The sequence below is a fragment of the Lycorma delicatula genome, chromosome 7, assembly GCF_047948215.1.
Source record: "Lycorma delicatula isolate Av1 chromosome 7, ASM4794821v1, whole genome shotgun sequence".
Taxonomy (NCBI): domain Eukaryota; kingdom Metazoa; phylum Arthropoda; class Insecta; order Hemiptera; family Fulgoridae; genus Lycorma; species Lycorma delicatula.
Genome location: NC_134461.1, coordinates 60,550,024 through 60,563,533, shown reverse-complemented (window position 1 = coordinate 60,563,533; position 13,510 = coordinate 60,550,024). Strand labels below are relative to the sequence as shown.

At 26.8% G+C, this 13,510-nt stretch overlaps 1 protein-coding gene across 3 annotated transcripts in view; it reads left to right on the top strand.

The window, feature by feature from the left end:
• The window catches only part of LOC142328128 (GTPase-activating Rap/Ran-GAP domain-like protein 3), a 514,058-nt gene extending 505,982 nt beyond the window's left edge, over nucleotides 1-8,076 (top strand). For all 3 annotated transcript variants that reach the window (XM_075371663.1, XM_075371662.1, XM_075371661.1), the window contains 3 exons: nucleotides 92-210; nucleotides 1,993-2,110; nucleotides 7,609-8,076. In XM_075371663.1, coding sequence (XP_075227778.1) covers nucleotides 92-210; nucleotides 1,993-2,110; nucleotides 7,609-7,856 — 485 coding nt within the window. In that variant the 3' untranslated portion in view covers nucleotides 7,857-8,076. The remainder of the gene's footprint in view (nucleotides 1-91; nucleotides 211-1,992; nucleotides 2,111-7,608) is intronic.
• The last annotated feature ends 5,434 nt before the right edge of the window (nucleotides 8,077-13,510 follow it).

Genomic DNA, 13,510 nt, shown 5'->3' with positions numbered 1-13,510 from the left:
CAGTAAGCAAATGTATCAATTTATTTTTAACTTACAGTTTAGATTCTCAATGAATAGAAGGATTTTCAGATATTGTTATTTTTGTTTATAGTCTGTGCCTTTCCATACATCCTTGCCTTTACAACTGATTCTATGGAAATTCGTCTTATCATAAATGGAAATCTTGTACAAACTATGGCAATGCCAAAACTTACACTTATCACATCTAAGGTAAGATAATAAAGCCTAGAACTAATTATGGATTTATTAATTTTAGTAAACTTTTATGATTACAAAATTATAATTCTTGAAATAATAACTGTGCAATAATTTTCTCATATTAAAAAAAAATTATATATATATTATACATTGTTTTGAATATATAGTCAGAGATTAAAAATGTATCTTTTAAATTTACCTTCATCAATAAAAATCCTTAATAATAATTAAAATGATTAATATAAGACAGATTTAATTAAAAGACTATATCATCTCTTAATGAAAAAAACAAAGATTAGTACTGATAAATGAGTGATCTTAGTAATTCAGGATGAATCATATTTATTTATTATGTTTATTTCATCTGCACTTTACCTCGTAAATTTATTGTGTAGCCAAGTAGGAAACAGAGTCAGCAGTTGCTTTATCAGTCTCAAAGGAGTATCTCAGCAGTTACCAGCTTCAGGTTAATTATTATTCCTGAGGCAGTGGAATAATTCCAACTTATCACCAATGCATACTTATAATACTGATAAATATATCCAGCTAAAGATATATAATTTAACTAGATTTGAACCATGCTCCTACAGGATTACAAAATGATTATCATATCAAGCAGCATTCACTTGTAAATTTTTCAGTACCAAAACATTTGATTTTATATTATAGCCAACCACAATATTATGATCCACAGCCACAAGTGGTTACATGACAATGTTATGAAAAATTCATACTCAGTATTCATTGATAAGATGAAAAACTTGTCGTTTTCATGTCAAAAGTTTAATTTTTTTCATGATTAAATTTTTAGCATCTTATTTTGTCACAGTTTGCCTACAAATATCCAAAAGCAAGGACTATTTTTGTGTGATCTGATTCTTATAATTTTGATTATATTTAACATAAAAAAAAAGTTTTATTCATTGAAATGGTCCAATTTTGATATGCCCACAAGTCTATAGAGTAACAAAAACTTAGTAACCTCTGAAGTGGTTGGTTTTGCTTGTCTCAGTTGGGCATTGTCTGCAGTTGGTGTTTTCAGAGAAATGTTTTACCTATGGCTATTGGTCCCAGTCTCTCAAATTTGGGTCTGCAAAACATAAGAAATAGATTACTGACTCACAATGCTTGCTAGTATTGTAGGATATATTTAAGTAGTAGTGTCCTTTGTCACACACCATCTAAGGAAATGATAGTATATTTCATTAAGAAATATGATAACAATGAATACTTAATATTAAAATAAAATATAGGCCAACTTTGTGTTAAAACAAATTTTATGTGAAAGGCAAAATTTTTAATTCTACCTAGAATGGTATTCAGCACCAATGCACACCTGATATGAACTGATAAATAGTAATTACATAATTCACTCCCATTAGTCCCTGGTTCTATTTATAGTTGTTGCAGTATACTTCAGCTATCAAAAGATGGGAGATTGTTCATAGTTCCAAATAAGATATAGTAGTACTCTATGTTATTAAAAACTCCTATCTGTAAAACCATAAATATCAAAACAATAGATCTGTAGAATATTATTAATATTTTCCCAAATACTATATTTTGGACAGGTATTGGCTGCACCAATAATAGGAAAGAAGATATCAAGAGTCAGAAAAAACTAAGGTTGGTGAAAAGGGCTACCTATAATTTTTCATTGGACCCAACTAGTTAAAATTCTTTTGTATTTCCTGTACAATTTCAGAATGAAGCATAATTAAGAAAATTGTAATATTAATAACTGTCCCTTTTTTGGAAGTTAATACTAAAATATGATTTATTCTATTGTTTTAGAATGATATATTTTTTGCAACAACAGCACCAGAATTTTTCCAGAGCCGTACAGAAAGACTTCAAGTTGATCAGAAAATTGAAAGAGATCCTAGTATTTCCCCACCTTCTTCACCACATTGTGAGTAATATTAATCATTTCTAATTATTTTTCTCATATGTAATATTTTCAAAGTTTTTATTTACATAATTTAAAATAATATTTATGTTTTACCATTAATTATTTTTTATTAATCTGAAAAAAAAATTATGTATTTAACAGTGTCATAGGCTCCTGAGAATCTGTAATTCAGATTCTTTGAAAATTTATTCTTGATCTGCATTGAAAGTGTTGTCTATTATTGATGAACTGATTTTTTTTAATCAATTTCAATTTATTTAATAGAATTACAAACACTGTGTATTTTTTAAAAATTGGCAGTATCAGAGTGTTAATTCAATGATTTAAGAACTTTATTTTGATGCAACAAAGCCTTCTTCAAGTTTATGAAAATAATTTCCCAGTCCCTCCTGCTCTTTTATTTCTATATTTAAAAAAAGACATAATGAAACCTGATCTATTTTATATATCTTTTGCTTATGTATTTGTTTGATTATTTTACTATTGTAACTATTGTTGATCATAGATTGATCTCATTTTAATTTGATTATGAGTAGTGTTTTTTCTGTTAAATAATTCAAGTTTTGGAATGAGGAAATTTTTATTTGATTCCTCAACATGTTGTAAATCCTTCAGATCTTAAGAACTGATGACTGAAGGTTTTTGTAATACAATACAATTAGTTTTATACAACTTTTCAGTTAGACTTGAACAAATATTTACTAGTAATTATAATATTACTTATTAAAAATAAAATATGTAATTCTTTTTTAATTCCTTGCTTTTGTAAACATTGTACTTTCTATTGTTGTTAAAATTGTATTTTTTTATTTTTTTTTTATTTTTTATTTTTTTTAATTTCTAAGATTGTTTCATGCTTATTTAGTAATCATTAGTGCAATTTTTAAAGTTGATTTTAAATTTGAATTTTAGTTTTATTTTATTCTTATTTTTATCTGTGTAATCTCAGAAATCTATATACTCCAGTTAACTACAAAATGACTGCTAAAACAGAAGTACTCAGATTAACTAGATTTACATATCTTAGAATAAAATGTAGTAAAGGTCTTGGTTTTATTAACAAATCCAAATCACACCTTATGTGTACAGATTATTAATATTATAAGTACTTTTTAAATTAAATAAAGAGTTTAGAATCTGGAAGTCCATTTATACATTTCAGTACCAGTTTTGCTTTTACTAGTTGTCAGTAATTATGTACCTTCTAAAATAATTCTTAAAATATTCACACAAAACTCTGATTAATTTCTTTTCTATTCCCGAAACTATTTTTGAGTTTTGATAATATTAGTATTAAAATAAAAACAGAATTGATGGTGAGATGATTGGTAATTATGTACCTTCAACATCTTGCTCAAAAAAATCTGTATTCGTTGTCCATACTAATGCCAAATTATATTGCCAAATTATTTATACAACAGTTGTTCAGAAATTCCTCGGCCCAAAAAAAAAATTAAAAAATTTTAATTTTTTTTATTTTACAATGTAGTTTGAAATTCAATACGTTTAGACCAAGACTTTCCAACTTTTTAATACCCTTGGTACAATGTGATTTTCCAAGTCTGCAAAATGGATGATTGTTTAAACTTTCACCTCATCATTTGAAGTAAACCCTCACCCAATCAGCCACTTTTTTAGGTTTGGAAAAAGAAGTAATTGCTGGAAGCCAAATCTGGCGATTACAGAACTTGTGGAAGCACTTCAAAGCACAGGTAATGGAGTGTTGCAACATCCCAAGATATGTGTATAGTCCATTATCATGGTGAAAGAGCACTTTCTTTTTGGCCAGATCTGAATGTTTAACCTGAATAGCACCCTTCAGTTTGTTCATTAGTGAAACGTAATATTTCTAGTGTTGTCCTACCTTTTTCTGGGTAGTTCATGAGCCCACACTATGAGAATCCCAAAAAATGATAAACATGATTTTTCCTGCAGATGGAACCATTTTTGCTTTCTTTGGTGTACTTTCATTTGCTCCTACCCAGTGTTCCGTCTTTGGCATGTAATGGTGAATCCATGTTTCATCCGAGTTTCTATGTACATAAAATGTCAAAGAAACACTCTATGGAATTGCTTTAAATAAGTCTGAGGTTGAATAACCTCACTCGAATGAGTTTATGGTAGACTAACAAATACAGCACTCATCGAATAGAAAACTTTTTCATACCTAAAACATCGTATAAAATGTAGAGGATACGGTACATCGAGATGTCAGCAAACTTGCCTACCTTCAGTTGGCGATCATTTAGTATGGCATTGTGGTTTATTTTTTTGATGATTTTGTTGATCCTAGTGGTTTTTAGGTAGTACAAGTTTACATCATTTTGAATGGATGTACAATCTTTAAATTCAACAGGCTACTTTTTTATGGTTGAAAATGAAGGGGAAGTATCCTTTAAAGTGGAATCTAATTATTTTTCTAAGTTCTAAACCTTTTAAAACAAGTAGTTCATAACCGCTTGAACTTCTGTTTTTTCCATTTTTCTGAAAATGTCAAAACTTATTTGCTTTATTCTGTTCGCATAAATAAGCAACTAAATGCACAAGACTTGAAACTTTGCAGGATGTGGAAGGATCATATGTAATATAATCTTAGTCATTTAACCACACTTGTGCCATCACTGTTTCAGGCCAAGAACTTTTTAAACAACTTGGTATTAAACGTATTACAAAAATGCACTCATCACAGAGTTTATTAATTGACTTCATGATAATTTTTTTGCATTTTCTAATTTTTCATTTGATGTAATTAAACACTTATTTTTTTCTCTGTAAAAATTACTGATGTACTGAGAACATATAGCTGCTTCCCACTGTAGATTAATTGAAGAATTTTGTTTTTACGGGTACTATTAATAAATTACCTGTATATTTATTGGGTTTTAAAAATGAACTGATACTATATAAGCTACATACTATAAATATCAATAGTATTACTATTGCATTTTAACAATACCATTCTAATTTTAATAATAATAATAATCATTTTAAATTTTATGTCTAGAGTATCATTTCTATTAGTTTACATTCAAAATAATCTTACAAAAGAAGTATAATGTATAACTGTTCTATAGTTTCATGCTAATCAAGTGAAAAATGATTATTTTTGTAATTTAATTTTATCACACAGTAGAATTACTGTTTGAATCTTCTACTATAAATGCATCAAAATAATAAAACTTATGCAGGTTGTATAATTTTACATCATTACAGTTTTCATAAAGGGGTGACATAGACTCCCACCTCAAGATAAAACCAGCATCTAGTGCTATATAACATCGCAATTTGCATGTAACAAGTTCTTTTATTTATTTTTCTTCTTAAACATTACTGTTATCAATAAAGAGAGTTTTTGCTTAATTAGTACTACAGCTTAGAGAAAAAAATCCTGATGTAAAACAAAATACATTAAGGTTTAGACTTGCTTGCTTTAAATACCTGTAAGCTTTTTTGCTATGCATAAATTTTGTGTTTTTTTTAACAAAGAAATAAAAAATACAGTACAAAATATTTTTGTACTTATATTATTCCATTCAAAATCATCAAGAATTTTTTCACATATGTTTTTCATTTATTTTAAAATAAAATTAACAGTTATTCAGTCATATTTTTTGTTTTTTTTTTATTGTACACTTTAAAATTTAATTTATTTAGTATAATACTACATCAGTTATCCAAACGAAATAATAGTTGGAAGGAAGAATCCTCAGGAACTTAAAGTTAGATAAAATATAGTGAAATGATAGATAAAAAAAAATGCCAATCCTATTATGAAAATGATATTTTGCAATCTTTTGTGTAAATAACATAACCTAGTACTGGTAAAGGTTAATTTATTATTGCTTCTGTGCAGCAGATGATTTTGTTGGTAATAGATTAATTTGTTTTTAACTGATCTAATTGTTCAGAAACATTTTATCAGCCTGTTACTTGTTTTTAATAATGAGGCAAAATCTAAAATTTCTTACTTTTGGTCATAATTTCAGTACATTTAATTTCATTTTAATCAGGAAGAAGAGAGTTGTTGATAAATAAAACTGTAAATTATAACTTTTTTTTAAATAATAAAGATCTCATGCACTTCTGCTGAACAGTAAGTCGTACCCTTATCACCAAACTGTTCTACTAACTTACTTTTACATAAATATTTTCATCACAAGAAATTCTTCATCTTAACTAATTTCTTAGAAGGTCCTTATTTCCTCAGCATTAGTTCACTTTGATATACAAAGAGCAAGCCATGAAACCTTTAATCACCACCACTATCTGATTATTAGGGTAAATTGAATCTGAATGAAAAATCTCCAGACTGTCTGTTATTAGACTTAATAAGCTTCTTCCCTTTATTTTACTAGAAGCTGACATGAGAAAAGGAAAAGGTAAAATAAGGCAAATTTTTTCACTGACAAAGTTTTTGTTCAGTTTATTTAAGTATCCCCTTAATAATCACATGATCACATGAATTATCATAAAGTGATTTTAAACTTAAAGAGCAAAGGAATTTCCTTTACTTGGAAATATTTTTGTTAAAGTTGATGTTTTTAAGTTACATGCGGTATTAAATAGAATGTTGAAAATTAGGTGGGTTGTTAAATTTTGAAATGATAATGTTGCAACAAAATAGAGTGAAAAGAAGCATGAAGTATTTTCCAAGTATAAGAAAAATACTAGCTATAGTTCATATACTAAGTGACTCATAGTTAGTTAATAATAGAAGGAAGTATAGAAGGTAAAAACTTTAAGAAGAGATGAAGGTTAAAATACAGAAAAAATAAATAAATTCAAACTTTAGAATGTAATAAATGTTGAAGTTAAAAGGTTAGCATAAAATAGAAAAAAGAAAAACAATACATCAAATCATAAAGAACCACAACCATTTGATTGTTATTCAAGGGTTGTTATTCAATTTGATTGTTATTGTTATTCAACCATAGCCATAAAGATTTGTGTAACAAACCACTACCACAAGTAACATAGCTAGTCTCAAAATAATGAGCATCTAATGCCAGTCTTACTGGGGAAAGCAATAATTTTTCCATTGCCTTTTTTACTAAGCCCACAAACTACTGCACATCAGCATGCCAAACCCTTTAAAATGTAGTTGATATTCAGGCTAACAGATGACAGTTACATTTTGTTCTTGATAAGGATTGGCTGTGTCATGAATAATATTACTCAGTTGTACATTCAACACAGTCATAAGAAAGACTGAGATCATAATGTAAGTTTCTTTACAAAATTTATTTTTTAAGACTAATTTGCAGTTAGCAAATGTATTGATCGTATGAAAGGAAAATACAAAAAGGATGGTTTATTTTATGTAATAAATACATAAATCTGTTGAGGAAATATATATATAACGAATACCTAATTTTTAAATTTACATTTGGATAACTGTTGTTTAGATTGTATATTTTAGTGATTTAAGTTATTTTTATGATTTTGCTTTATTTAATAAAATTATTTATGGGACAATATTATTTTTTTATGGTGTGCAGTATCACCGGAAGCACGACCATTTCGTCTATATCGAATACCCCTGCATGCTTTAAGCGGAATGGTAGCCCCTTGTGAACGAAGATGTCCTACTCCATCACCAGAACCTCCAGATCCTTTGGGTAAAGGACCCCCACCACAGATCGAGCGGTCAAACTCAAATAAATTATGTCTTCTACCAGAGCCAAATTCTTGCTCCAGAGGACTGAGTCGCAGTTGTTCATCATCACCTACGCCTCACACTAATTGACTCAGTTGAGTCCCATCTCATCTCTTATCCCATTGTGTCTTTCTTCAGCCTGCATCTTGTGGTTTTTTACTACTTCTCTGTATATATACATTACTATTTATATAAAAATACTATATTTATATACACATAATCTACTTTCTTAAACTTATGATATAAATTTATCATTTTTTGTAAAATTGTTAATATCGGACACTTAGATTTTTTATTTGTAAAATTTCAGAAGTGGTCCAATTGGTTTTTTATTTTTTAATACTTTCAAAAAAAAATTTTAAAGTATTTTTATGATTTTAATTTCTTCATAAAAGTAAAATTATTTTTAAATTTTATGTATTAAAATAAGTGTATTCTGAAATGTGATTAACAAAATGTGAATTTATCTTAATGTACTTAATATATTCTAATCCATTTTAGAAATTACTGATAGATATTATGTATAATTATACCATAATTAATTGATGTGTTAAATCTGTTAAGTACAGGTTGTGATGAAAAAGATGGGACTCAGATTTTACGACAAAGAAAAAATTTATGTAGAAATAATATTACTACATATTTTGAGGAAATGGGTATTTTTAGTCTCACTTTTTATTAATATTATAAAAAAGAAAAAAAAAATAATATAAAAAGTAGGTTTTTCTGTGATTACAGCAACTGTTTATTTTTTTTTTCTGGAATGATAAATTATATTGAATATTTGTAATTATTGTATTTTCTGTAAGGTAAGAAAAATCAAGAGCCTGTACTAAAAAGCAATATTGTTTATTTATCATAAACAATGTTGATTTATAGTACTCTTTCTAATATGTTCCAAAATGGTTGTTACAAATAAGAAAACAAATCAATCATTTAAAAATATGTAGCAATTCATTTAATTTTTCTATTAAAATTTCACAGCTTTGATAGTGTAACATCATTAAAATCAAAATATTGAGATATTTTACCTTAGAAGTTCACTGTCAAATAAAGATTTAAGTCCTGAAAAAAAGTATATTTGTATAGATCTGAAAATATTTGTATTGCATGTAGTATAGGTTCCACTTTTAAATCATAAAATATTTTTCATTCCAGTAAGTGATTCCTCATGGTAAAGCTAAAAGAAGTAAACTTCTTATATTCAGTTATGCATAAGTTTCTGAGTAGGTATTAATTAATTTTTTTAATACATAATATGATACATATGCATATACATTTTAGAGTGATAGATTAATTTCAGAAACATAAACAAATAATAAAGAATTTTATTTTCTATTCTGAATGTATAGTTACAATCTGTTCAACTTGTGGAATAAGCAATCCCATGACCCATTGAGAAAAAAAAGATATGCAAATGAGGTGTAGTCTTGTACAGACACAAGCCAACCTTTCCTGAAATGTGTGGGTAATTTATCAAAAAATTTTTCATTCTTCAGTTTACTTCAAAATTTATATAATTTGAACAAAAAAATTGACTCCATGAATCTTTTATTTTTTCTATCAACATAAAAAAATTAACACGAATCAAGTGTTATAATAATTATCCTGTGAACACTATTATAAAGTGATTAAATTTTATTTATTAATCTTTGAAAATGAAACCAGTTTACTTATTTAGTATTATACAGACAAAACACTGTTACTATTATTTCCCTTCAGAAACAGTCCCTAACTATTTAAAACACTGTACCTAAAAAATTATGTTTGTAATTTGGACATTATGAAAAAATTTGTAAATTGAAAAACTATAAGGTTGCAAAATAAATCCGTCAAACTGAAAGTTATAATGAAGAAAACATCGATGACATAAAACCAATCTGAATTAACTTGTATTAATGCCAGAACCAAATTTCCCACCTATGTTACCTCAGTAACAAGATTTCACCAAAAATCCCAGCTTCATAGGGATAAGTAATCAAAACACAAGATCCCATCTGATGTAAAATTTTCATACATGAAATCTTGATTTTTTTTTCCTTAGTATTAGATAACACTCCTACTAAATAATACATTGTACAAATCACATTTAATGCAATATTCTTTTAAAAGATTGAAAATGCTAAATTCTAAGTTAGTTCCTTACAGAAAAGTAAAGATACTACCAATCTGTCAAAAATAAAAAAAGAGTATTTATTTTTGAGTGTTAATGATAAAAAAATATCATTAAAACTAAGCTTGAGACTTTCAGATTCAGATCCGTCAATCAGTTAAAATCTTGTAGTAAATATTGAAGGTCACATGGCATACCTAGTTTTTATAGACATTAACATTATTGAAAGGATCTCATTCTGGTTTTCCCAGTACAGTCCTAGAATTTTACCTTGCCTTGGCTTTTGTTCCGATGTTCCAAAAATATTATTGCAATAAGCTATAATGCCTCAGGAAAAAAACACTTTTAAGCGTCTTTTTCCTGAGGCATTATAGTAAAACCTTTAAGGAGAAAAGTAAAACCTTTTAAGGTTTTACATTTTCTGATGTATAGTGTGATTGTTTTAAACTGCTTGATACACTGTTTGCCAGTTTGATTATTAAACTTGTAAGATTTTATTTATAAGTTTTACTATCTTGTTTTGTTTTCATTCTAACAGTACTATTGAGAATTACAGAATATTGTGGTTCACATTCAGAATTGTTTTAATCTTTGTGCATTTAGTAATAGTGACTGCTGTACTTATTAGCCAGTAAAGAATATTGACAGCATGAAGTAAAACAACACTGGTTTGTTGCACCCAGCATATTTAATTTCAGTATTCCTATAGAAATTAGTTTACTAAATCTGATTTTGGGCATTATCTTTTCCTTATTACTCATCCTTTAGTTTCTGGGCTGCTATTCCCTGAGCTCTTCCAGGTATTGTGAAACTATGAAGTTGTAAGAATGAGGTTTACTGGCTTACTTTGAACCAAATAGCTAATTAATAGATATTCTGTTTTAATTAATTATTATACTTTAAAACATACATTTAAAATTGGTACACACACAGTATTTTGAATTGTGGTATTTTATTTTTTATATGACTCCTGGTCCAATTCCTATTAAGGTCATATATTGGTTTTTCATATTAAAATTATGAGATCCCATATTACTGGTAAGGGAAACATAACAAATATCAATTCTTTATAAAAACTATATAAATTTTTATTGCGTTTCTGAAGTTCTGTATTTAAGAACAAAATTACATTAATTTTAGTGTTTTTTTCCCTTGATGATTGTCACAATCACAATTATCTCAAAATAACTTAGAAATAAAGGTTTACATAATTTATATTACAATTTTTCTCAAAAATCTGTTTTACATAATCATGGTAATTACAAATTGTAAATTACTGATAAATAACAATATAAAATATACATGTAGATTGATAACGTAATAATAATACTGAAATCCTACAATAATACAAAATACTAATTAATTTAAAGTGATAGTGTAACATACAATGGGAACAGCAACTCCAAAAGAAAATTTATAACTTACACTGTACATTTCTTCCTCTCTTTCATCTTTTACAATTTATAAATATGATTTGTATTAAGATTTTTTTTTTCTTCATGAAACGATAGAATTTTAGTCTCAGAGATAGGCTGGCTGATTAGGTTATAATAGATAAGTACATAAGGAACCATTCAATAATTATGAAAACATCTTACAGGAGGGAATTTTTGCTTTGCTTACTTTTTCTGACAAGGAGCAAGGGATTCTCAAATGCTTACAATAGACAAAACAGAGAAAGCAAAATCATTAAAAGTTCTTATCAATAAGTATTTTATGTATACCATAATAATAACCCTAATAAATAAATATATTTTTTCATTACTTTTAAATCATTTCCAATATGTTTCATGAGGATTTGGTTATTGTCAAGAAAATTCTAGACCTGTTCCAAAAAAGTTTTAGCAATTTTGACATGTTATGTTAATCTCAGATTTAAATTTCAATATCCTATTTGTGTCTAAATTTAAACTACATAATTTTTTTGAGTACTGTATTTGGTAACTATTACTTCAGAGTAGTATGTACATTAATGAACAAGTTTTTATCTATAGTAAAATAAAAGGAATAACTAGATGTAGAAATTTTATGTAAAAAAATGTATGCAACAATATAATAAGGATGTGTGGTGATGGCTCACAATTGTTTACAAAAGGGGAGGGGATAAAAATCACAAGTGCTTATGTAACACATGAATAACCCCTAATTTACATTTATTTAAAAAGATCATGCCTAGTAAGGAAAGGTAATATTAATCCAAGAAAAGCTAAAAGATACTTTTCTGGCATATGTAATTTAAAATCAAAGTAATTCTCAATAAAATCTTATTTAAAAGTGCATAAGATTAAAAAAAAACCTTCTGAAAACCTGTAGTAACTTTTTGAACCAGCAATTACAAACAAGTTGAAGCCTATCTCAGAAATAAAATCAAAGCTTTAATTTGTAATGCTTTAATTTGCATTAGTTGTAATTTCACATAAATATTACTACTTATATGTGAAAATAATGTCAACAACATCATTACATTATAATTATATATATATATATATATTTGTACAGGATAATTTAAAATCATTTATCCACTTTTAAATGTTTGTGTATATTTGAAGTTCACAAAATGATTATTGACTTATCAGTTAAATGAATGACTATTAATACACACATATCTCATATAAAAGTGATTCATAAAACTTCTTTTAGTAATATGAACATTATCTAAATGATAGTCAAATTAGTACCAATTTTTTTTCATTACATCGTTTGTCACTGTCTCCAAGACAAAAAATAATCCAGATTTTTATCTCACACTGAATCGTGGGCTTTTCTGTGCTCCTTGTAAACACCATAATATATTTCACTTTACCAGTTAAACAAAAACTAAAATCTGAAGAAAAATGATAGTATAGTTGTTAACAAAAAAAAAAAAAATTAAATTTTTTAATATGTTTAACAAAAAAAAATTAATTAAAAAAAAAACAAAACAAGAATTTGTAATATGAAGAGGAATAATGAAAAAAATAAATTTTCAATTACATATCAAATGACCATAGCAATTAAGTAGTGTTTTTAAAAAAAGATTAGTACTTTTTTACTTGTTTTCTCAATAAAGAAGTGGATTTCTTCTTCATAATTTCATAGAAAACATTTTTTGTAATTAATAGGACAGTTCAATCTATTTAGACTAGATAGGACCAGATGCTTCCCAGATAAATGAAAGATCCATGTAAAAAAGAAATATCAAATAGCTTACTGAAGTGACAATAAACTTTTAAGTGTAAAATAACAAAATGATTTTTAGTAAATATATTAATAATAAGTTCAAACTATATTTACCATAAGATCAATTTTGATGAAAATATGCCTATAAAGCAGAAAATAAGCCTACAATTTAGTCATTACATCACTATTATTTCTTTTAACAAATTTGAGCAAGTTGAATGTGTTGTGATTATAACAGATTGTATATATGTTAGTAGTTACAATTGTAATGGTTATGGGCGACCTGAATCAGGAAAAAGTTCATTCCCAAATATGGCAAAGCCTTTTTAAGAATAACAAATAACCAATGCCAAGGAAAGTGAGGCATAAACTGGTTTCCCATTACTTTCTTCTCTGACCCTAATTCGCAACAGTTACACTTATAAACAAAATTTCATAATATATGCTTGCTTTATGCTTGCATGTAACTTCT